This window comes from Nicotiana attenuata, unplaced genomic scaffold (genome assembly GCF_001879085.1).
Source record: "Nicotiana attenuata strain UT unplaced genomic scaffold, NIATTr2, whole genome shotgun sequence".
NCBI lineage: Eukaryota > Viridiplantae > Streptophyta > Magnoliopsida > Solanales > Solanaceae > Nicotiana > Nicotiana attenuata.
In genome coordinates this window covers 17,472-41,161 of record NW_017671681.1, presented here as the reverse complement: position 1 = coordinate 41,161, position 23,690 = coordinate 17,472, and the positions used below count along the sequence as shown (strand labels likewise).

Sequence of the window (23,690 nt, the reverse complement as noted above, 5' to 3'; positions counted from 1 at the left end):
AAGTAGGGACTTTTTCCAATGGGTATGGTTGAAATTCATTGAAAACATATAGATGAGTCGATACAAAAAATTTGAGAAAGATTGAAGGTGATTTGGACTGAATTGGTATCAAAATTCGTAGTTAAAATCGAGTTTAAAAAATTCTTTCGCCACACATGTATCAAACAAGTATCACGCATAAAACTCACACGCAGGTATACATGGATCTACATGTGATACACATTTGATACAAATATGATATATATGTGATACACAAATGATACACAATGTAAGCACATATCATCTTTTTCATGTTCATCTTCTACTTCGGGTTTTCAATTTAAACCGCCTCAAAACTCTACCAAATCATCCCAAGCTGAGATTTAAACTCATTAAGATGTATCCAATCTATTCCAACAATGCCCACTCAAAAGAAAGCAAAAGGTTGATATTTTTTTGGCTACTAATAGCTAATTGGCTAATATTTTATATGAATTGGCTAATTTTTGTACTAACTTATTGGAACTGGTAATTTTCCTTTTTTTTAATCCAAAAGTATTTTTTTCCCAAAGTTAAGATATATGACTAAGCTTTTAGAAGAAGAAAAAAGTGATTTTGAGTAGAAACAGAAGTAACTTTTTGAGAACAGAAAAATAACTTATCACCAAAAGTACTTTTAAGAAAAATAAATTTAAAAATAGGTTTACCAAATACTAATAGTTACTCAAAAATATTTTTCAAATTAAGCAGTCAAACACAATTTCTTCCTAACAAAATTACTTTTTTGAAAATAACTTTTATAAAATATACTTTTCAAAATAACAGATTTTAAAATTTTGGATATAAATCAGCAAATATGTAAGTCAGGATAAAGGTAGATAGATACAGAGGACATAGGTGTTAGTGTTTATTCCAAACAAATGGCTCTACAAATATTTTCTCCTAAAATTCAACAGCCATTGAAGTCCATTATTCCTTCTTGTACTTCTTCAAGTAATGGGCGCAGTGTCTTTTTGCCTTGCGCTTACAGTCCATCTCGTAGGATTGCTTTATTTCAACTCAGTACAGGTTCTTGCATTTCATTCTTCTTATTCATATCTTGTGAGTAGTGTACACTATGCCTCCATGATTTTGTTACACTATTAGATAACTAACTGAAAAAAGAATGGCCTTTTATTCTTATCTTATCCAAATGCTATTCATACTTAACTAAGCAAAACATGAAAAGGTTGTAGAGATTGATTTGGGGGGAAATTTCACTGCTGGGTACAACAACAACAACCCACTATAATCCCACAAGTAGGGTTTGGGGGAGGGTAGTGTGTACGCAAATAATGAATTATCTGAAAAACCTTTTAAGGCCTGTTTGGAAACCAATGTGTAATTACTACTGTGTTGTGTAATTACTAGCCTAGTAATTACGTGAATTTTTGCCTGAGGGCGACTTATTCAATATTCAAAGTTATGGACATAACTCCATGTATGAGTTTAATTTGGAGAAGAAAAGAATTGAACGCAGAAGTAAGAAGTGTAATGTTATAATAGTTTAAACACATCTAGACTGTTTGGCTTGGTGTGAAAGACATCACGAGGAAGGTGCTTATATGGTTCTAAGCTTAATGCATTTTAAAGTGATATCGAGTAATTACACCGTATAGTAATTACAATGACCTGTTTGTTCGTGATAATATAATTTCCAATGTCATTTTGGTTTACAAATGCGATTACATTATTCTTTTGTTTTAAATGTGTGACAAATACATGTGTATATAAGAAATATTCAAAATTAAAGAGGAAAGAATTTCAGATGTCCCCCCCCCCCCCCCCCCCCCCAAGAATTGGAGGGTGTTGCTCCCCTTTAATTACACCCAATTTCAAGCTGGTAAGTAATTAATTGGCCAGACAAACATGCCTGCCAAACTGTGTAATTACATCCAACTACAAGGTGGCGTTCAAAACAGGCCCTTAATGGTGTTGCAAACTCACCAAGTCCATAGAATATTTTCTAATCCCAAATGAAAAAAGAATGAAGAACAAGAAAGAGTCTTCTGCTGAGAGCTAGGTATCTGAATTGGTAGTCAATCCATTACAAAATGTAGGGCTCATCAGCCTAAGATTACACTTTGTGAATTTCACTTGGATTAAAAGTTATTTCATGACGATCTTTCAATTCTTCAAATATCAGAAAATATTTCTATTCATTGAATTGATTAATTAAGTTAATTAGCTGTAACTGATCATCTAATAATTACATTATATAGAATTTCGAGCGAGGGGTGGCGGATGAATATGGATAGAACTAGTAGAGCAGATCACATAAAGCCTATTGTGCAATGTAGTTCGCTATCTGTACCTTTTGACAGCACCATTCCCTAATAAAGGTAGGAGCTATAGGTTGTCCCTGCAATGAACACAAAATTCTTGGTCACACTCTCTGCATAAGAAACTCTGACCAACGGTCTATAGAGCAGTTGATATTTTAGATAACCATAACTTCGTATAGATAGAAATAAAAGACTGAAGAATGGTGGATTAGTAAATGGCTTACAAAAGTTCATTGGTTATCAGCTATCACTCAATCACAGCTATTCAATGGAAAAGCACCTGAATCCATTGACGCTGAAGGGAAGGTGATTGAAACTGGAACTATCGCTGAACTGGCGCAGTCAAATACTGCCCTAAGTGATGAAAATGCATCAGAGTGGATCAAGAAGGACAAAAGAAGAATGCTCCATGCTGTTTATCGTGTTGGGAATTTGGACAAGACGATCAAGTATGTTTACTTTTTCAGAGAAGAATTCAGTACTATTATGTTTGATCTTCCCAAATCCCAACTAGGTAACAAAGATGTCTTGTGATACAGATTCTACACAGAATGCTTGGGAATGAAGCTGTTAAGGAAACGAGACATACCAGAGGAGGGTTATTCAAATGCTTTTCTTGGTTATGGACCTGAAGAAACAAATTTCGCCGTTGAACTTACTTACAGTGAGGCTCCTCATAGTTTGCAGTTGCCACTATGCTTTGTTCAACAGTCGTCTATTATATTTTACAATGTTGCAGTCATTGTACTTCCCTGTTGCTTTCAGACTATGGAGTTGACAAGTATGACATTGGAACTGGTTTTGGTCATTTTGGAATTGCAGTTGAGGATGTAAGTTGTTCATAAGATGAAAAATTCAAACAGTTCAATTTATACTTCTTTGATGTCATGCAATCAAGTAAACAACAATCATGAGCTTTAGAGGTCTTTAGTGCAGTTGCATTTGAATTGATTATCTTTTACCTTTGTCCTTGTTGGATTGGTCTTGGTTTTAAAAGTTACTCTACTGCTCATTACTTGCTGGTGACTTTCATACATCTTGCCATGAAAAGTACCAGCATTTCAGTTAGACACCTTTAGAAAAGCTCTTCTAATAGTAATTCTTTGTCTTTTGTTTTTCCTATAATTGTTTATAGAAGTTCACATATATTTACCGGGACATAATTTTCGAATTTTCCATATAGGTTGCTAAAACGGTAGACCTAGTAAAAGCTAAAGGAGGGACCTGGAACCTGGTCCAATCAAAAGTTGGAGGAACTATAATTGCCCTCGTGGAAGATCCTGATGGCTACAACTTTGAGCTTTTACAGAGAGGGCCTACTCCTGAACCTTTCCGTGAAGTAATGCTTCGTGTAGGAGATCTTGACCAGTCCATTAATTTCTATAAGAAGGTAAACTGCAACATTTGCTAGATGAAAGTTCTAGGTCTTCAAACTTATACTGCTCTTATTACATACTTGTCCTGTTAGATTGCAATAAATACTAAATCCTCATTGTGATTAATTTTTCAAGGCATTTGGCATGGAGCTTCTTCGTAAAAGAGATAATCCTGATAACAAAGTGAGTTTATAGGTTATTTTGCAAATATTGTCCATTTGTGGTTATAGTTGTACTTTTTCCTGTTCGTAGGCTTATGCAATCCTCTTGTTGTCGGAAAGTGCACTGAGTTATATATTGTCTCACAGTGTAAGGGCTCCCAAAGGGGTTTGTAAAGGTCTTAAGGTCACTCTAATCGTTGTTTTATGGTTTTTGATTGAATACTCTAATTCTTTCATATGTTAAATTGTGTGAACCACCTCATGTAACGTATAAGCTATTAGAGAGAGGCAATTTTATTTGTTTGTTTTTCGGCTGCTGCACTCTTTTGGGTTTCCTTTTGCTCTTGGTTTTCTCTCCATAGGTTTTACAAACATACTTCAAGTTCAAGATAGTAAATGGTTTCTGTCATGCTAGATTGGATCCCTACACTAGGATGTTTTTTCTTTTATATTCTCCTTTAGATTTTATTGAAGTAGTGCTCCCCTAAGTTGCTCGGACTTGGGTGAGGGTGTCCCATTCGGGTGCGTACTAGAGGTTGGATCCTTCATGATCTATATTTTAAGGTTCATGGTACGGATCCAGGTACGGATACGGGTGTTGGGACTCGACTAAAATTAATTCAAATATCTAAAAGTAGAGTTATAAAGATACGTCTAAATTATGAGAGATTATAAACTTACAAGGTATTCCGGGAAGGAAAATATTGATCAAGAGGAGAACCCGAGTAAGAGATAAAAGAAAAAGGACTAACATAGAAATTTCTTATATACAAGATATTCCATTTTGCTCAATTTCACCATAGCTTTTGTTTTGATTTCATAAATCATTATATCTGTCCCGAAATTCTGCGTCGATATTGGCCAAAGTATCCGAAATCGGTTGACCATATCCGGTATGGATCACACACCCACGTCGTGCCGACACGGGTGCGGCACCGAAAGTGAAGAGCCCGAGCAACTTAGGTGCTCCCTAAACTTGATATATCGGTTTTTTTCACTTGGATATTTCCTAATGCTTATTTATGGTTTTATCTCTCTTTTATTAATTATTGACACTTGTTCTCAGAACAGAATAGCCGTCATGGGTTATGGACCTGAAGACAAAAATGCAGTTCTGGCATTGACATATACCTATGGTGTCAAAAGCTATGATAAAGGAAATGGCTATGCTCAGGTAATTCCACTCTTTAGAATATATTATTTTAAATTGGGTGAACCTATTACTGTCCGGCATGTTGTTTAGGACAAGTACAATTTAGCAAACTCATTTGAAGCTAATTGATCATAGTTTCTTTCCCGGACTTGCGAAAATTCTGTAGATATCAGCTTGTAAGCGACATTACATATCTTTGCAGATTGCAGTCGGAACAAATGATGTCTACAAGACTACAGAAGCTATAAAACTGTATGGAGGGGAAATTGTGCTTGAACCTGGACCGTTGCCGGGCATCAACACCAAGATCATGGCATGCGTCGATCCTGATGGTTGGAAGACAGTAAGTCTTCAACAGTTATGATTATTTTTGGCATGAACTAGTAGTTTCCTTTCCAGCATTAGACAATGCACCTATACTTGTTTCTAGACATCTCATGCTTTATTTTGTCAGACTACTAGTTTAAAAGTATAGTTTAAATTTGAAGACAATTATATCCCTTGAAATCATTAGAATATCTTCTAGCTTTATTTGAAGAAAGGACAAAACAGAAGTTATAAAAAGATCAATCACTGGAAACTTCTCTTCACAGACCCTCACTCCATTGGCTAGGACTACCGTAGAATAAGCAATAACTCTAGTCACTTCTAACCATACAGGCATACACTGGGTGAGAGAGAGAAGTGGCGCGTCTCAAATCTGCAGTAGATACATTATTTCTTTCAATATGTGAAGAGCAGATGGCACTCTATTTCCTAAATTGATATGTTAATTTGACCTACTAAGTTTTTGGTGTAGAATCGCTGTATGTCAGCACCTGTTGAATTTAGGAAAAACTGATGTTATTTTTGGATCGGATTCCAAATTTAATTTGGTGGCCAAAACATTATTTATTTCTGCAATCGTAAAGCTGAAGTATATTGGATAATATCTAGGTCTGTTCAATTGAGACGCAGGATGTATCAGTAAATGGCAAAAGCATACACCACTATAAGGTTGGTGATTGAAGTAAGGTTTCTGGCTAGTGAAATGATGTGCAATCGTAAAACTGAAGTATATTGGATAATATCTAGGGCTGTTCAATTGAGACACAGGATGTATTAGTAAATGGCAAAAGCATACACCACTATATAAGGTTGGTGATTGATGTAAGGTTTCTGGCTTGTGAAATGATGTCATGTGGAATCTAGTTAGGGAAGACTAATTCAAACCATGTAACTAAGTTGGAATAAAATGTTCAGCTTCAGTTAGAGCACTAGTTCTTCCACTTGTGGTAGGTATCAGAATATGAAGGATAAAAGGTTTTTCTTTATTTGCTTTCCATCTTAGTTCTTTAATTATTTTCATCTTGCAGGTGTTTGTTGATAATGCTGATTTTATGAAGGAATTAGAGTGAACATATACAGTATCACCTCAAACACCTCAATCCCGCTTTTTGCTTCTGAAGAAATAGTCACAGTTTGTCCAGTGATATCATTCAGATCATCTAGTCCAGCATTAACCAAGGATAGATCATTGCAGTGCCATTTTTCAATATGTAATCTATCCCTATATATAGATGTAACAGCTGAAATAAATCCATTACTTCTCTGGTTTGATGTCTTATTTTAGAGTTTTAAAGTCACACTAAAAGCTACTACTTCAATTCTCTTTTGAAATGTTCATTCAAAGTCATGTCATGGTCATGCGGCAGCACAACATTTGTTGAATCCCATCCACCCACATTTGTTTCTCCCCTTTGTTTCTGCATTCGAATTCAATCATCCTTTCTGCAGTTTGTATCCCGAAATAGCACTTCTGCTCATCACCTTCCTCGTCTCGTCCATGCCATGCTGCTATGTCACAGTAGACTCCAGAGACCTCACCTGTGCATTCAACAACCACCAATTTTGATGAAAGTGTAAAGGAACACATAGACAATTTGATACTAAAGTGAGTTTTTGTTTTGGCTTACATTTCTTTTTCTTTGTGAATGTTCCTGCCATGTGTTTGCTTTTCATTTTAGCTATGACCTGCTACCAAAGATTCATATTCGCTTATTTTGTTATGATGATATAGGGTAGCATGAGATAACAACCATGTGAGCTACACAAGTAAACTTTGTTGCTTTCCGTCTAACAGCTTATTCGAGGATTTTAGAATGTACGCTGAGCAGATTTTACATTACATATTGATATGAAACTCAGCATTTGTTTAATAGTACTCTCATATATTACCTGCCAGTCAGAATTTATGCTGAAAGAGACTTGTTTCCAGTGGAGATCTCCTGCATGAACAGAAAAATTATTGACAAAATAACTGCAGTATATCTTGCAAGGTAAGTGTAGTTCCTCAATTCATAGTACCTTTTCTTGTACGTTTGAGTAGTTCTCCCCCTTTGGCAACAAAGCTCAGAGCTGCTGTAACAGTTGATTCTTTGTTACCTTCGACACGCTCGTCAGCTAGAGCAACAGCTGCAGCTCCATTTCCTTTCTGTAGCCTCGCCCTTAGAGTCGCAGCACCTCTCAATGCTGTAACAGTGAATGCCGATGAGATAGATTAGTGTTACCTGTTTAAGCTTCTTTATAGTATGAAACAGTTGATAATAATTGTTTGCATCTCTATAAACGGTTGACCGGTTGGATTGATACCTGTAGCAGCTCCAGCAGTTAAGGTCATGATGTCTCCACTAGTTCTTGCATTAATAGCTGAATTTACAGCCGATAAGATTTGATCCTGTTCAGCACCCATGTCCTCTGCAATTTCAATACAATGGGATGCTACTAAAGCTGCCGCAGATGCAATTGCAGTTGACATCTTTGAAGATGCTTTGTGTTGGGTTTTGGACTTCTCTGGAGAAGTTACTGATGAGGTTGCAAGAGCGGCCACAGCAGCTGCAACCCCTGCTACGGAAACTGCTGCGTGCACTTGGGCACTGTGAGTTCTAAGCTCTTGTTTTTTCTTTTCCTTTTGATCTTTCAGCCATCTACCCATTGTCTTACCACGCATCACAGTCCTGTATAGCTGCATTATGCCAGTTTTGGTCATGAGGGTTCAGATGCATTAGTAAAATATTTCCAAAATAAATGTATACCCCAGCTTTCATCAAATGTTGACTAGAGAGGAAATCTGGATTGAGTGCCTGATGTAGTAAAAACAATTCCTGCACACATCAATACAGTTAGTTCTGATTATGGTTATTCAAAGTGAAAAACTGAGGGAGTTAAGGGTAATTTTAGGACCAAGAAAGAAAGTTTAATTCCATCAACCTAGAGTCCATGTACTTAATTAGATTCACAAAACGGTGGTGACGTCATGGTTACTCTTTCGACCAAATGCAGGACTCATTGTTGTAGTACCTAGTCTGTGTTCAATATAATTCAGCAAAAACGGTACACCACTACTGTTAATCCCCTAGCCTAATTGTAATTCAACTCTTCAACTGCAGGTTTTCATAGGACAGTCAATTTCCTCTTTCTTTTAGTGCATGTGCATTTCATACACTTTACTAGTTACTACACTTACATGCCTTTTGTGCTCTTAAGAAATACGAATAACGGAACATGATAAATTGTTTTATGAAGTATAATAGTGTAGTTATCCTTGTATAATTTCCAAGAAGGATGTAAATATCCAAAAGATTTAGTTGCATGCATGCATGTGCAAGAATAGATAGGAACCCCCTTCCCCCTCTTGCTTCTCTCTTTGGTTTACCTTTGTATTGTCACTTCCCCTTGGAGAAACTGGAGGGCTATCTGAGTTAGATGGTGGTTGTTCTTGCTGCAATATAAAGACAACAAGAGAAACTTGTAAGCAATAAATGAAAGTAAAGCATTTCCATAACTGGATTCATTCCCTATACAGAAGTAAATGAACAAAAACACAAGCTTTAACGAAGAGAGGCTTACAGGTTCCTTCATAATCGAAGTTTTTCCAAGTTGACTTTGCAACGAAGAGATTGACATCTTCTCGTCTAGAGAACTTGTTGGTTTTGTGTGAGAAAGTGCTTTAGAGAGTTCCATAGCTGACAAACTCCATGATCTTGCAAGGAACTCCATAGACTCGGTAGGAGTTTCTGGCGGAGGACATGCCAATGGTTGCCAATTTGCTGCACTGTCTTCATTGATCCCTTCCAACTTATTTGACTTGCATTTAACACCACAAGAGCTCACTGTCTCCATTATAACCATTGAAAAGGAGAAGATCAGTGAGTTACTAACTAGTTAAAACTTTGTTCTACTTGAAACTTTTGAATGTTTTTAACTTCAGTAACTCTTACTTTTGCCTATATCTGTCTGTTGATACCAAAGTAAGTTAACATAGTATGCAAGGTGGAGCACAATGGAAAAAAGAGGAAGGAAACAGTGCAATATATAACAGTGTATGACTCAGTGACTCATGAGTAATAAATTCAAAAGTCCCTTGAAATCTTAAAAATTCAAAAAGAAGGAATGAAGTGGAAGACTATATTCTAACATTGGATATTGACAGGTCCCAGTTTAAAAGTTCACTTCAAACTTTATTTCCAGCTTCCCTTTGTCTTTCTACCCTTATTTCTTCTTTATACATAAAGGGTTAAAAAGATTAGTTCTTGAACGGCGGGCTTCATCATGAATATTAAAGAATAGGGACCCTCCATTACATGCATATATTCTCAGAGCTGCAATAAAAACTACAGCAGAAGATGATACATATACACTTATATAAATGTGTGTTTCACAGTTATAATATTATTTTTGAAGTTCAAAAAAGCTGTTGTAATCTATGGCGTGCAGCTCTAGATGATCAAAGGGCATTTACTTTTTTAAAGTTTTAAGCCAAATGGTGAAGTAAAGTTGGAATGAATTTCTTATGAGTTATGATATTCAAGGTGGTTTTGTTTTCCTTTCTTTCGGTTTTCCAGCAACTGTGAAAATGAAAAATGCAACCACTAGTAGGAATCATTGGCATCTTTTTACGACGTAAAAATTGCACGGGGCGCCTTATTTGGGCGCCCCTTTTTAACCTGTAGCCGCTTTGTCTTTTTGTTTGCATCCGTGCCCACTTTTTTAAAAACTTCAGCTTCCCTTTATAGCTGGGAAACTTCAGCTCTAGAGCTGAAGTTTTTATTTTATAACTAGCAAACTTCAGCTCTAGAGCTGAAATTTTCGGGTTACTAAACAAAAATTTCAGTTCTAGAGCTGAAGTTTTTATTTTATAACTGGCAAACTTCAGCTCTAGAGCTAAAGTTTTTATTTTATAACTTGAAAACTTCAGCTCTAGAGCTGAAGTTTTCGGGTTACTAAACAAAAACTTATAAAATAAAACTTCATCTCTAGAGCTGAAGTTTTTATTTTATAACTGGCAAACTTCAGCTCTAGAGCTGAAGTTCGCGAGTTAAAAAAAAAAGCTTCAGCTCTAGAGCTGAACTTCAGACCCGGCTACTAAAATACTGAAGTTTTGTGTAATTGCCTTTGCTACTTCAGCCCCATGTGCTGAAGTTATGTGAAAAAACGGGTACGCTTGCAATTTTTTTTGCAAAGCGGGCACAGGTTAAAATGTGGCACAAAAAGTGAGTATAGATGCAAATGCCTCTTTTATAACATAAGCATCCCTGAGGGCTAATAGTGCATAGTATGAAACTCGGTAGATAATTAGCTCGCTTTTTCACCCTTCTCCATTTAAATACTAGACTATTGTTTGTGGCAGATTTTGACTCATCGCGCACATTTAACCCATACATTACGCATTGTGTTCTTATCGCTAGGTCAGACTCCAGAGTCCTGGACATAGCTTGCTAGCTCGGGAAATATATATAAACACTTGTTATTGTTAGTTATCTAAGCATTAACAAAAGCATCCAAAAGCAATGATGATTAAACACCCGCTTTCCCGCACGGAAGAAAGATGAAATAAAGAAAATAGATAGTAAAAGAATGTATGTTTAAAATGGGGTTTTATGACTCCAATGCAATCAACAAAGATGATTAAAGAGAGAAGCATCTCTCATTAATCATTACTATGTGTCTAATCATGTCTTAAGAGATAGCAAATGGAGCACTAAGTCACATTTGAAGGTGTCCCAATTCCTCCTTCATTATCACTTTATCAGAAATTTAGGAAGAGCCATTTGCTTTTGAGATCACCTAAAATAGGAAATGTTGGTTTAGTAGCCATTAGCCATACTGTATGAGTGGAACTAAGAGCTTTTGGTGATTATTAAAAAATTTGGCTGTAGCGAAAAGGTTCTCTTAAGTCTTAACTCTTTTTATAACGAATATACTTTTATCCATAGAGGGTACTTGCAACTGTGTATATCATACTCTTTTGACAATCATATGTATTTGCACCCAAAAAAAAAAAAAGACAATCATATGTATTGTTTTGCGGTCCAAAAATAAAAATAAAAAATAACATTATGAGTTTCATTCCCACTTTCCAACTCCTCCTTCACGTTATTGGTGGCGTTTTACCCTTCTTCTAACAACAGAGGTTAGATGTATACAATCATTTTACATTTTTACAGTTTGCCTACATCCTTTATTTTTATTTTTACTTGTATTTCTTATGGCGATTGCAGTAAAAGAATTCAAGGATGTGACTCTACAGTCCCTTTATACATATCACTGTTTGCGTAGGTTCTTATAACTTTAGAAGTAATTATAGAAGTATCAATTTATTAATCCATCCCCAACCAAGCACAAATAAGTTTCTACACCACATAACTGTTTAAGAATTCATTGGGATAGTATAGCGCCAATTAATTTCTTCCAATTGTACCGCTGCTAAGTATTTCGATTAATGTTTTGTACATGCTAAGAGAACAGGTTTTTGACTCCCCATCGGCTTCTTAGTTGCCAGAGTATTTGGTTCTAACCAAAGAAATGTATAAAACGCATTTCACATTTCATAATTTCATTTTGAATGCCTAAATGAGTAACATTTATAGAAATAGTGCATTTGAGGGAAAACAGCAGACCGGAAGCTACGTTGAGGTTCACAAGCCTATACCAAATCAAGAACTAGACGAACAGACTTGTGTTCTAATCATTTAAATACAGCACAAAAATTTCAGACATTGTGATTGATCTTTGTTAGTTTCAATACAGAATATCACCTGTCCAACATAAGATCTTGTCTTGCAGCGCTAATTATAGCATTCTTTGTGTTTTTTTTCCATCAGAATCTCGCGCCATTGTTGAATACCATCTGGTGCTGAAGATGAAGACACAAGTAACTCTAAAATACCCACTACAACCCCCCCCAACACGCACACACAAAAGAATGAAAAAAGAAACCACCTTCACGACGGGGGTATGATACATGTCAAAAAGTGTAACATGAAGCTAATGGAAAAGATTGAAACTTCTTGGTCCAAAATAGCTGAAATTATCATGTTTTTCCTAGACATATAAGGAGTAATATTAGTGTATCCAAATAGTGTTCTGCCAAAAAGTTCAACAAATTCAACAAACTAGCCTCTTGACAGAACATTACCAAAACTACGATAACTTCTTTGTCCCATGCACTACTTAAAAGAGCAGAAATACAGGGAGATAAATAAGGTACTATTGAGTTAAATACATGAAAAGCCTTATTTGAAGTGAAAATGGCCACCATGAAGTGGTATGAAGATTGTTTTTAGATAAGATTAGATAAACATAAAGGAGCAGAAAAGCTATGGCTCTAATTCCGGATTGATTACCTGCTACTTCAGCTTATAGAAGTTCCATCATCTCCGAAGCAAGTATAGGATTATAAACAAAGGCAAGGTTGATTTATTAAGAGCCACGATGACGCCCCATTGGAACTTCAACACCAAAGGCAGGCTTCATCATCAAAATTCATGACATATAGATGTCTGAAATTCATGAAAATTAAGCAAATAAGCTACATATACACAACTAACAAAGAGAGTGAGAACCTGAACACCAACCAAAATATGTTTGATATACCTGAAATACTCTATACTGGATTCGAACTTTCAGGGACTTGAGCACCGAGGTTTAAAACTGATTCACGTAAACATCCATGCTTTTGCAAAGAAACTAAGGAAATAAAATTCAGATAAGAGTGCCATACAGCAAACAAACATTTGAATGTCACTTTTATGCGCAATTAGAAAATGAATGAAAGAAACACTTTACACATCATTTAATAGTGAACTGTAGCTGGCTTAATGTCCCATTATTCAAGACAAAGAAAACTAAAAAAGACAATCAAGCTTTGATAGGCCATCTTTCAGCAACATCCAATGCTTTATACTTCATAGTCACCTCGAGATAGGTACATTAGTGGTACACAAGGCTCAAGTGAATTCAACTTCACGAAGTAGACATTAGACGACTTCTGCACTTCTCCCGTGTCAAATAAGTATCATCCCTATTTTTTTCCAAAGAAAGGAAAAGGAATAGCCATATTAATCCATGGCCTGTAAAAGGCAAAATGCAGCTGCGTATGATGCAACTTAAAAGAAAGAGAAACCATTTGATTAAAGAAAATTCCCCTACCAGTTCACTTGGCTGAAGAAATCCTGCTTAAGAAATGCAGCTTGCTGCTTGAAGCACCAGTTTTTCCACTGTGTGCATGACCTACATTTCCAGCTTCAATTGAATCTTCGTGTTTTGTGAATCTCTTGAAGGCATCAGCCAACGATGTAGAAGGAACAGAAGCATCGGTTGTTATCTGTAACAAATTAAAAAAAATAGAGCAGTAGTATGCAACATGCATATACAGTAAACAAGACTACTAAATGAAACAAGAAGAATCTTTTGATGATAAAATGCCACTCTATATTGAAGTCTGATATAATTAAAATCGGATAGATAAAATCAACAAGAATCTCCAGCTACATTGAACTTACATTTTTTCCAGTACGATTATCAGGTTTCAGATAGGTTGCTGATACCTTCTGCTTTGTAGCTTCAGCTAAGTGCGTGGCATTATTAAATCCTAAATGAAGATATAAAACCAGTTAATTATCAGTAAACTCTCAAACAAAATATAATTTGAGATTTACTCCTCTCTTCTCTATATGGAAGATATTAAAGGGAATCGTTAATTGCCAAAACCGTAACAAGGTTAAGGTCAGCTAAATGGAGCAAAAGTGGTCATACTTAAGGAAAGTTCATATGAATTGTGATAATTCAAACAGCTAGATCCAAGGTTTTAATCTGATAAGGAGTCACCTGGAAAGTTCAAAATCAAACTTCCTGCAGATTGCAAAAAGAGGAATTACTTCACACACACACACACCCTAATTAGTTCTGTCTATACAGCAGCTCCAAAAATGGACAGAATCACAATACTACAAATTACTATTGCTATTCTACAGAAACGGCTGTCATCTTTGGAGAACGAAATCAGCAGATCAAAGAGCTAATTTGCAGCCGGAAGACAAGTTACCTTGCTTATTTAAAACCTTTGGCAATGCTCCAGTGCCCGTCGTTACAGAAAGTGGATGCAGGCTCTGCAATTTCCGAATGACAGAGAAAAGAACATCAAATCAAATTTATTTTTTATAAAGATGATATACAATACCAGATGTCTTCATACACGAGAAAAAAATATTTAAAGCCGATGAAAACAGCACTTTGGCCGAAAAACAAAGTGATGAAAGTACTAACTGGTAGTTCTAGCTGCGACCTAGAGCTCTGCGTCTGCTGATATTTCAAGATGGTCCAATCAAACACATAATCCAATTTATACCCTGATGGGATAGAGAACAGTAGTCACCGCAATACTATATTCAGAAAAAAATTCAATAAAATAACTCTAAATCCTGCAAGAATGCAGGTATGTTGGGAACTCTGCCCAAGAAAGATCAAGCCTATTTGCAAGAAACTTGTAAAAATACTGAATACGTCTTTCTGGGCAGATAATCCAATTAGGCTAGAGACCTTAGGTTAACCCTCTATAATTATGGACACAGAATAATTGATGCTTTTGACGTTCATTTAGCTTGTGCTAGAATCTGAATTTAAAATTGGTACCTTCACGTGTAAATAAGTCACGAAACAAGCGCTTCAGGAATCCATAATCAGGGCGCTGGTCAAATGTTAAAGAGTGACAATAATGCAAGTATGAAGCAAACTCCACTGGAAGAGATTTGCATAAAACCTAAAGCGAGAAAATTGAAAGTCAGTTGATTATCCATAAAACTCAATGAAATGAAAGTCACCGTGAATGTCTTGACCTAATAATGTTTTAATTGCAGCACCCGTTAGCCATTACCACAATAATAGTTTGAGATACATCATCATCTGTGTTGCTTGGAGTCTCCAAAAATTTTGCCTCACCCGTGTCGAATCCTCCAAAAAATACACTACTTATGGAAGACCTGACACGCATCTGGCGGCATTTTTGAAGAGTCCAAGTAACATAGATTATCATTTATTTTTCTGGTTTTGATTCAGCAAGCATAGAGCCCGAGCTTGGAACACGCCAGTTAAAACTCAAGGAAGCTTTAGATTTCAAATGGCCAAGGTACAGGTCATTTCCAAATTCTCATTTTGGATGAGAGTCAATACAACAACAACAACAACCTCAAATCCAGTGTAATCCCATAAGTGGGGTCTGGAGAGGGTAGTGTGTACACAGACCTTATCCCTACCTTGTGAGGGTAGAGAAACTGTTTTGGGACCCTCGGCTCAAGACTGGATGAGAGTTAATATAAAGTTATAGAACAATCTATTTACGCCCCTTCTAGTCTGACCTATAAAAAATGTACCAACTCAAAGCAAAAAGAAGAAGAATCTAGCCATCCGCCCCAAAGGGGTGGTTTACACTTTACAGGTCAAAGAGCTGAAGTGACATTCTTGGCAACCAAGGTTTGTCCAAACAGAGGCGACGTCAATTCTTTCCAGCTACTTAAATCTTGATAGGCAAGTTACATAGTACACTGGAGGGATGTAGTAGGCACTTTGTGAATTAGCGAACGCGCAAGCAAATTGGCTGGGACACCACCTTTATATTATACTCTCTCCGTTTCAATTTAGATGATCTAGTTTGACTTGGCACAAAGTTTAACATAAAAAGAAGACTTTTGAAACATGTGGTCCTAAAAGCTTAAGGGTAAAAGCTTTGAGGGTCATGATATTTTATGTGGCTATAAAGGCTTCACATTTAAAGATAAAGTGGGTAAAATGAAAAGTTTAAAGTTAAATTGTTTCTAAATAAAGAAACGTATCATTCTTTTTGAAACGTACTAATAAGGAAAGTGTGTCACTTAATCTGAAACGGAGGGAGTAAATGTAACAAAAAAAAAAAAAGAATCTAGCCATCAACTTCCTAAAACATACCTCAATTGGTGTTGATACTTTTTTCTCACGGATCTTGTCGTATTTTTGCTTCTTGGTATCAGCTTTTAGACCCTGCCATGGAAGGCTACATGAGAAAGTCAAGCCATTAATTTTCTCAATAACAGAAAAGAACAAAAAACATACCAAAGAAAAATCAACAATAGTAAACGAGAAATAGCATTGAGGAAAAGTGGCCACACCTGCCTCTCAAGAAGTATAAAAGAACGTAGCCAAGAGATTCCAGATCATCCCTCCGGCTTTGCTCTAAAGATTTTAAAAGAGGATATTTTAGTACAATGTCCAATCTCAGAGATAAGAAACCAACATACAACAGAATTTTACCTATCCCCAAATGTGTATTGCAACTGGCATACCTTGCTGTCCCTGTCAAGTTTTTGTTCTCTCTGTAACAGTACAAGAGGCAGAAGAGTAACTCAGCACCAAGAAGTGGCAAGAACCACTGTTCAAGTAATTGGAAAGAACAAAAATAATTTAAACTGGGGAAGAAACAGAAAACCAGCAAAAGTGGTTTCTTTCTTAGGCCGTGAAGCCAACTGCGATTCTTCTATAAATAAATAGGATATGCCTTCCAATTTTGACAAATTTCAAGCAATACACAGTTTCAATCATCAACTCCTTAATAATAGCAAAGAACCAAATATCACATAAACAAAATAATAACAATCAATAAAATGCAAGTGTAGCGATCAAATTTTCACTTAAAATGAAGTTCTGTTACTGAAAGAGCAGGGCAAAAAGGAATATACTGAACAGCGAATGTCATCTGCTTTCAGAGGGAAGTTGCATAAAACCAAATATAGGCACACCTGTAAGGAATATGACGGTTTGTGGCGGGATCACGGTATCTTTTTGCAAGTCCGAAATCAATAATGTAAACCTGCTCCATCAATAGGGACAACAAGAATACAAAGGCAAAGGTAAAACAGAATATTAGAGGAAAATCAATGATTGGTCAAAATGACATGACCGCGAAGCTTATCTAACAAGATCATCACCTGATTTGCCTTCCTGCCAAGACCCATGAGAAAGTTATCTGGTTTTATGTCTCTGTGTAGAAATCCTTTTGAATGCAAATACTCTATTCTCGTGATCTGGGTTGTCACAAAAAAGAAACCCCAGTAGTTATGAACTCCATTATTCATAATTCCATGATAAACATCATGAGAAACAGAGGTATGTAATATTTTGATTACCATCTGATCAGCCAACATTAGGACAGTTTTTAGTGAGAATTTCCTCCCACAGTGTACAACGAGGTCTTCAAGACTGGGACCAAGCAGGTCAATAATGAGGACGCTGTCATTCCCATCAACCCCACGCCATTTTATATTAGGAATACCACCTGAAATCAAAACAAACAAGTAATAACTAATAATGAATAACGAAGATAACAAACACTAAACATAACGATAAAGGAAGACATACTTCCTCCCTGAAGTAAAGTGTACAGCTTTGCCTCATAAAGCAACTGAGGGTGTCTTGTCTGCCTATTTTCCTGCAATCACAGAGAGCAGAGCCAAATGACTGATTCAGCCTTTCTAGCAACCACAACAAAGATTTCTAACTCAAATGTTGCTTAAAACTAGATATCCTCACATCCTTCATCCATGTCATTGATGTTTGGGCATCTTATGTAAGTATTTTTTTTTTGAATAATCCATTCAAAAGAAGATTGTTCGTTGGGATTAAACCAGGAAATACATCATGCTATAGAAATGGAAGAGGTAGGATAATTATGGGATTCAAATTAATCTACAAACTACATTGGTCAATCAGTATTTCGTGCTTACTGTTACGCGGCGCCTTCCTGAGATTCCTTGGAAGGGCGACGTAAGGCTAGGCAACTGATGTCAGTGCAGTTGCTGTCCGCCAACTGAGGTCCCCTCCGTACGCTAGACGAGATTGTCAGTGCCGTACGGGAAAACCAATGTCAAGAGCAATTGAGAGAACAGAAATGAGAATTCAGAATGAAAGAAAGCTTGATTGCATTAATGAAAGCTATTACAGAAAAGCAACGCGGTGTCGAGGGGGAGAGACACCAGTACAGAGAATTGCTTGCTTGCTAGAAAGTTTTGATTGCTTGATCCCCCCTAATAGTACTTAAAAAAAATAATCCAAAGTTACAAGACTAGACTTGACTAAGCTAGAGAAACATAATGGAAGTACATGAAATAAAACTACTCTATATTTACAATGAAAATGACTTAGTTTTCTATAAGGCAGCAGCAGGTCCGTTGTCAGCAGCAGTGTCTTTGGCATCACGGTCTGCGCGCGCGGTGCTGTTGGCTTCTGCCTGCGGCTTGGCGCTCGCGAGGGATATCGGTGGGGCGATAGAGGCACCTGCGCGCTTGTCACTTGGCGCGGCCAAGACCACGGGGCCGTCCGTGGCGCTAGGCATTGGGAGGTTTGCTAGGACGCCACGGGGCGCGCCCAAGGGGTCATGGGGCATGGCTGGAAAGCCGCCCATGACATTCTCCCCCACCTGAGTTGGCGACGTCCTCGGCGCCTTACTTGCAAAATAATCTTCAATGAGGCTCTTGTAGGCTTTGAGGTTTGTTCCCCTCTCCCAAGTATTCTCTTCTGCATCACAGCCCTGCCATTTCACCAAAAACTCTTGGTGATCTTTCCTTGAGGCATGAATCACTCTGTCATCAAGGATAGCTTCAACACGCCTTTTCCCGGTTGAATTGGGACCTCGAATACTGGGTATTGTGAGCTGGCTCCTTGAAGGATCCTCCGTGTCTTCCCGAAAAGGTTTCAGGAGACTGACATGGAAGACAGGATGAATTTTCCACCAAGCTGGGGTATCCACCCGGTATGCAACCTTCCCAATACGCTTTTCAATGGACAAGGGTCCAATGTATTTTTGCAATAGGCGAGGGTCATGGACCCCTGCAAATAAGTACCGCTTTGGAATTTTGACCATCACTTTGTCTCCTACTTGATATTCAACAAAGCGACGATTCTGATCAGCATGCCTCTTCATCCGCTTTTGGGCTTTGACAAGGTAGCTCCGCACTATCTTCAAATTCCGCCTCCACTCTTTTGAGAAGCTGGCAGCTCGAGGAGATTTAGCCATGTTTGGTGCATTCACAGTGTGTGGGAGTAGCAGTTGCTGTCCGGTAACAATTTCAAAAGCGCTTTTGTTGGTACTAGAGCTCTTTTGTGAATTGAAACACAGTTGAGCAGCATCCAGAAGCTTCACCCAATTCTTCTGCGATCCGGTTACAAAGTGGCGGAGATATTCCTCCAACATACCATTGAACCGCTCCGTCTGGCCATCAGATTGCGGATGAAAACTTGAGCTGTGACTCAATTTTGACCCAAGGCACTTGAAGAGTTGGGTCCAAAAGTTGCTAGTGAAGCGTGAGTCGCGGTCACTAACAATGTCTTTGGGCAGGCCCCAATATTTGACGACATGAGAGAAGAAGAGTCGAGCTGTATCTTCTGCTGATATATATTGTGGGGCTGCAATAAAGGTGGCATACTTGGAAAACCGGTCCACCACAACCAAGATGGTTGTGAGATCTCCGACGTTGGGCAATCCGGTGATGAAATCCAGGGAAACGCTTTCCCAAGGTCTCTTTGGGACAGCGAGTGGTTCCAAGAGTCCCGCTTGTGTCAAGCGGTCCGACTTGTCCTTCTGGCATACTAGACAAGTTTTCACATACTGAGCGACATCATCGGCTAATAATAGGCACGACGAAGTAACGCCATGGTGCGTTCTTCACCGGGATGGCCGGCCCACAGAGTATCATGACATTCCGCTAGAAGAGTCCTCCGCAAATCTCCTCCTTTAGGAACATAAAGTCGGTTCCCTTTTACTTTCAGAACCATCTTCCATGTAGAACTGGCGAGTCTTGCCCTGTCCTACCAAATCAACCAAATACCGAGCAGCAGGATCCTTGATGAGTAGATCCCGTATTTGGTCCTTGATGGATGTGGTTACTTCGCTCCCCCTTAGGGTGGCGAGTAGGCACACCGATGCTAGATCAGCTCTCCGACTGAGCGCATCAGCGACATGATTGGTCTTTCCACTGCGATACTCCAAGTTGAAGTGGAATTCAGCTAGGAGTTCCTGCCACCTGGCCTGTCGACCGTTCAGCTTCGGCTGGGTCATGAAATGGCTAACAGCTGTGTTGTCTGTCTTGACCACGAACGGGGTTCCCAGCAGATAGTGCCTCCAGAGGCGCAAGCAGTGGACGACAGCCAATAATTCTTTCTCATGGGCGGCATAGCGCCGCTCTGCATCCTTCAGCTTCCGACTCTCGTACGCTACAGGGTGCCCTTCTTGTAGTAGGACTCCGCCGAGTGCATAGTCAGAAGCATCTGTTTGTACCTCGAATGGCTTGGCCAAATCAGGAAGGGCCAAGACGGGACTACTAGACATAGCCGCTTTTAATGCGTTGAAGGCCTCTGCTCTCCTTGGTCCCCAATCCCAAGGTGTGACCTTTTTGAGGAGTTCTGTCAATGGCACTGCGATAAGTGAGTAGTTCTTCACAAACCGCCGGTAGAAGTTGCATAGGCCAAGGAACGCCCTCAAGGCGTGGACATCCTTAGGTGTCGGCCAATCTGTGATGGCCTGGATTTTCTGTTGGTCCATCTTGATGCGTCCTTCCTCGATGACATGTCCGAGGAAATCAATTTGCTTCTGAGAAAACGAGCACTTGGATAACTTTGCATATAGTTCATGTTCCCGCAACCGAGCTAGGACCTTCCGCAAGTGTACTAGGTGTTCTTCCAATGTCTGGCTATATACCACAATGTCATCTAAGTAGACCACCACAAATTCGTCGATGTACTCTCGGAAGACTTGGTTCATGAGAGTGCAAAACGTAGCAGGGGTGTTGGTCAAGTCGAATGGCATGACCAGGAAGTCGTACGACCCATATCTTATCACACAAGTCGTCTTGTGTTCATCACCCTCTGCAATCCGAACTTGCCAATAACCTGTCTTCAGATCTATCTTGGTGAACACCGTAGCGCCACCCAGTCTATCAAACAAGTCCGCCATTAGAGGAATAGGGTACTTGTTCTTCACGGTGATTTTGTTTAGAGCTCGATAATCCACACAGAGTCGCAGGCTGCCATCATGTTTCTTTTGGAATAGAACAGGGGACCCATATGGGGACTTGGAGGGTACAATGATCCCTGTATCTAGCATTTCCGTCAATTGTCTCCGAAGCTCGGTGAGTTCGGGTTGTGACATTCTGTAAGGCGCCCGGGCAGGTGGCTTCGCGCCCGGCACCAACTCAATTTCATGGTCCATAGTGCGCCTAGGCGGGAGCCGCTTTGGCATGTCTTGTGGCATGACATCTTCAAACTCCAGTAGTAACTCCTTCACGGGTTCAGGAATGGGACCCGAGGAGCGTTCTATATCTTCAATGCAGAGGGTTGCCAGGAACGTAGGTTCATTCCTTTTGACCCCTTCTTCAACTGCAAGGCCGAGATGTTCTCAACCGCCATCTTCATGTTCTGCTGTTATCTTCTTTTCTTTATGCTCCTTCTTTTTAAATTCTTTTAATTCTTCACCTCTGTTATTTACTCTATTTGTACAATCTCCTTTTTATTGTATATTTGCTTCCTTTTCCTTTTCTAGATCTTCATTTTATTTGAATGTGATTTTAATCATTTCCTCTTTTTATCCATCTAATGTTATTTTATTAATTTTAAAATTAGAGTGATGCACCAAAGACATAATATTAATCGAGCTATATGTAGATTGAAGTAGTGTATTTCCTAATTTAAAATTTTATTTTTCTTTATATTTTTTAATCATAGTAATCGAATTTGAACCCAGAGAATTAGACCGAATTGGACAGAACCTATTCGATTTTGTGATCACATATTCATTAATGCAATAAATAATCTTTTAAATTGAATTGAACTAATTCAAAATGGACAGAACTGAACCAAATTAATCAAAAATGGAAACCGACTAAATGTACACCCAAGTTCAATCTCTTCACTATGGTCGTTTGCATTAAAAGCAGTGGCACCAGGGGCATTCACGGAACTTTTGTAAGCAGTGTCAAAATTTATAGAAAAACGGGCTTAATAACTTTAATTATCATACTTCTAGACAAGAAATAACTTTGGTCTAATGGTTTTGTTGAGTCTTAAGTTAGAAAAAGTCCTGAATTAAATTCTACTTCATCACAATTTTAAACTTCATAGATTCTATCAAATATTTGCAAAAAAAAAAGATATGCTAGTTGAGGTGCGAACCTCTAACCTCTTAGGGCAAAATCAAGCACATAACTAATACGCCAAGAGATAAATTATGTCAAGTGATGTCATTTTTTCCTACTTATCCGCTTCTTAGCAGTATTAATACATATATTTAGCAAAAGAATTCAACGAAGCGGTGTCGCATGACACCGCTTCGATAAATGTGCATTCGCGCCTGAGTGGCACCCGTAGCCATCAAATCCTGGATCCGCCTCTGAGAAAGAGCATGAAGATTTTCTAGAACTAGTGTTTAGCCACATGCTCACTTTGTATAAATTTGTTCACATCATTTTGGTGTTTTATAATGAAAATGTTAATTGATCAAAATATAAGGTACAAAAGCAATCAACAATGAAGCGCAACATCTAAAGCTTACAATTTTAAAGCTGTAGTAAATGATTAACATAGTTAGATAAATAACAACAGCAACTGCCAAACAACTACTGCAACAACTTCTTAAACCAAATAAAGAGAGGGAGAGATAAAATCTAGGCAAGAAAGCTTACAATTTTAACAGCAACAATCTCAAAGGTTTCGATGTGGGTAGCTGAAAATTTAGCATACAGCATAAAAAAACAATCAGATTCTATAAAATTTAATAGCAACCTAAATATCCAAAAAAATGGGGAGAAAAAGAGAAGAAGGGGCAGACCCAGATATATAACGCCAAAAGAGCCGCTTCCAATCTTCCTACCTAACTTGTACTTCTCCCCAATTATTCTCTCCATATAGATTTGTTACCCCTCCTCCTAGTCTGTTCTTGATTCAATCAAAAGTAGATTTTTGTGAATTGAAAACCAAGGAGTAATACAATGAAATGGAGGCAGGATTGAACTCCAGGGGGAGAAGTCAAGTACTAGACTTGACTTTTCCTCCCTATGACGGGATTTTTGTCCACATAACCATTATGGTCGTTTGGTGAGTTTTTGACCAAATGGTCCCTCAAATTTAAGAGTTCAGTCTAATTTCATCCTTCTAAAATAGTCCTCTAAGCTTTTATTTTGCTGCAATTTTGATCTCGGGCAAACGGGATAACAAAGTTTAACGAAGGACTTTACACAGTGGTGAGTCCGGTTGACTACTCAAAATTAATAATTTAAAACTGTTCTTCCTCAAATATCACTCCAAAATTTCAATAGGATTGCACTCGATAGTTAATTTTTATACTGCGACTTAAGCTATATCT

At 38.0% G+C, this 23,690-nt stretch overlaps 3 protein-coding genes and 1 long non-coding RNA gene across 10 annotated transcripts; 2 read left to right on the top strand and 2 right to left on the bottom strand.

Moving 5' to 3' along the window:
- Window positions 1-858: 858 nt before the first annotated feature.
- On the top strand, window positions 859-6,639 carry LOC109209668 (lactoylglutathione lyase-like). Its single transcript, XM_019372980.1, has 9 exons — window positions 859-1,047; window positions 2,548-2,752; window positions 2,843-2,967; window positions 3,069-3,133; window positions 3,487-3,693; window positions 3,815-3,862; window positions 4,907-5,014; window positions 5,196-5,336; window positions 6,349-6,639. The coding sequence occupies exons 1-9, from the start codon at window positions 900-902 to the stop codon at window positions 6,388-6,390; spliced, it is 1,089 nt and encodes a 362-aa protein (XP_019228525.1). The 5' UTR covers window positions 859-899; the 3' UTR covers window positions 6,391-6,639.
- On the bottom strand, window positions 6,556-9,677 carry LOC109209667 (VAN3-binding protein). 2 transcript variants are annotated; one of them, XM_019372979.1, is made up of 8 exons: window positions 8,882-9,665; window positions 8,688-8,753; window positions 8,068-8,136; window positions 7,625-7,997; window positions 7,340-7,504; window positions 7,211-7,260; window positions 6,949-7,006; window positions 6,556-6,859 (listed from the first exon to the last, which is right to left on the bottom strand). In XM_019372979.1, exons 1-8 carry the CDS (start codon window positions 9,161-9,163, stop codon window positions 6,666-6,668), a joined length of 1,257 nt encoding a protein of 418 aa, XP_019228524.1. In that variant the 5' UTR covers window positions 9,164-9,665; the 3' UTR covers window positions 6,556-6,665. The 2 variants fall into 2 exon arrangements, with proteins under 2 accessions (XP_019228524.1, XP_019228523.1); XM_019372978.1 differs by having other exon boundaries at window positions 6,648-6,859; window positions 6,949-7,009; window positions 8,882-9,677.
- Window positions 6,838-7,715, top strand: LOC109209669. Its single transcript, XR_002065404.1, has 4 exons — window positions 6,838-6,926; window positions 7,053-7,136; window positions 7,218-7,311; window positions 7,634-7,715. It is a non-coding gene; the product is annotated as an uncharacterized LOC109209669 (long non-coding RNA).
- LOC109209665 (casein kinase 1-like protein 3) lies at window positions 9,061-23,459 on the bottom strand. 6 transcript variants are annotated; one of them, XR_002065402.1, is made up of 19 exons: window positions 23,157-23,459; window positions 23,011-23,051; window positions 17,699-17,768; window positions 17,467-17,615; window positions 17,269-17,364; window positions 17,080-17,150; window positions 16,595-16,656; window positions 16,453-16,516; window positions 16,253-16,337; window positions 14,945-15,071; window positions 14,579-14,661; window positions 14,358-14,421; window positions 14,141-14,164; window positions 13,816-13,904; window positions 13,463-13,637; window positions 13,229-13,334; window positions 12,908-13,000; window positions 12,658-12,813; window positions 9,061-9,144 (listed from the first exon to the last, which is right to left on the bottom strand). XR_002065402.1 is itself a non-coding variant. In XM_019372976.1 (16 exons), exons 1-15 carry the CDS (start codon window positions 23,230-23,232, stop codon window positions 13,467-13,469), a joined length of 1,272 nt encoding a protein of 423 aa, XP_019228521.1. In that variant the 5' UTR covers window positions 23,233-23,459; the 3' UTR covers window positions 13,002-13,334; window positions 13,463-13,466. The 6 variants fall into 6 exon arrangements, 2 of the variants coding, with proteins under 2 accessions (XP_019228521.1, XP_019228522.1); XR_002065401.1 differs by lacking the exon at window positions 9,061-9,144 and adding an exon at window positions 11,989-12,355; XR_002065403.1 differs by lacking the exon at window positions 9,061-9,144 and adding an exon at window positions 11,989-12,167.
- Window positions 23,460-23,690: the final 231 nt, after the last annotated feature.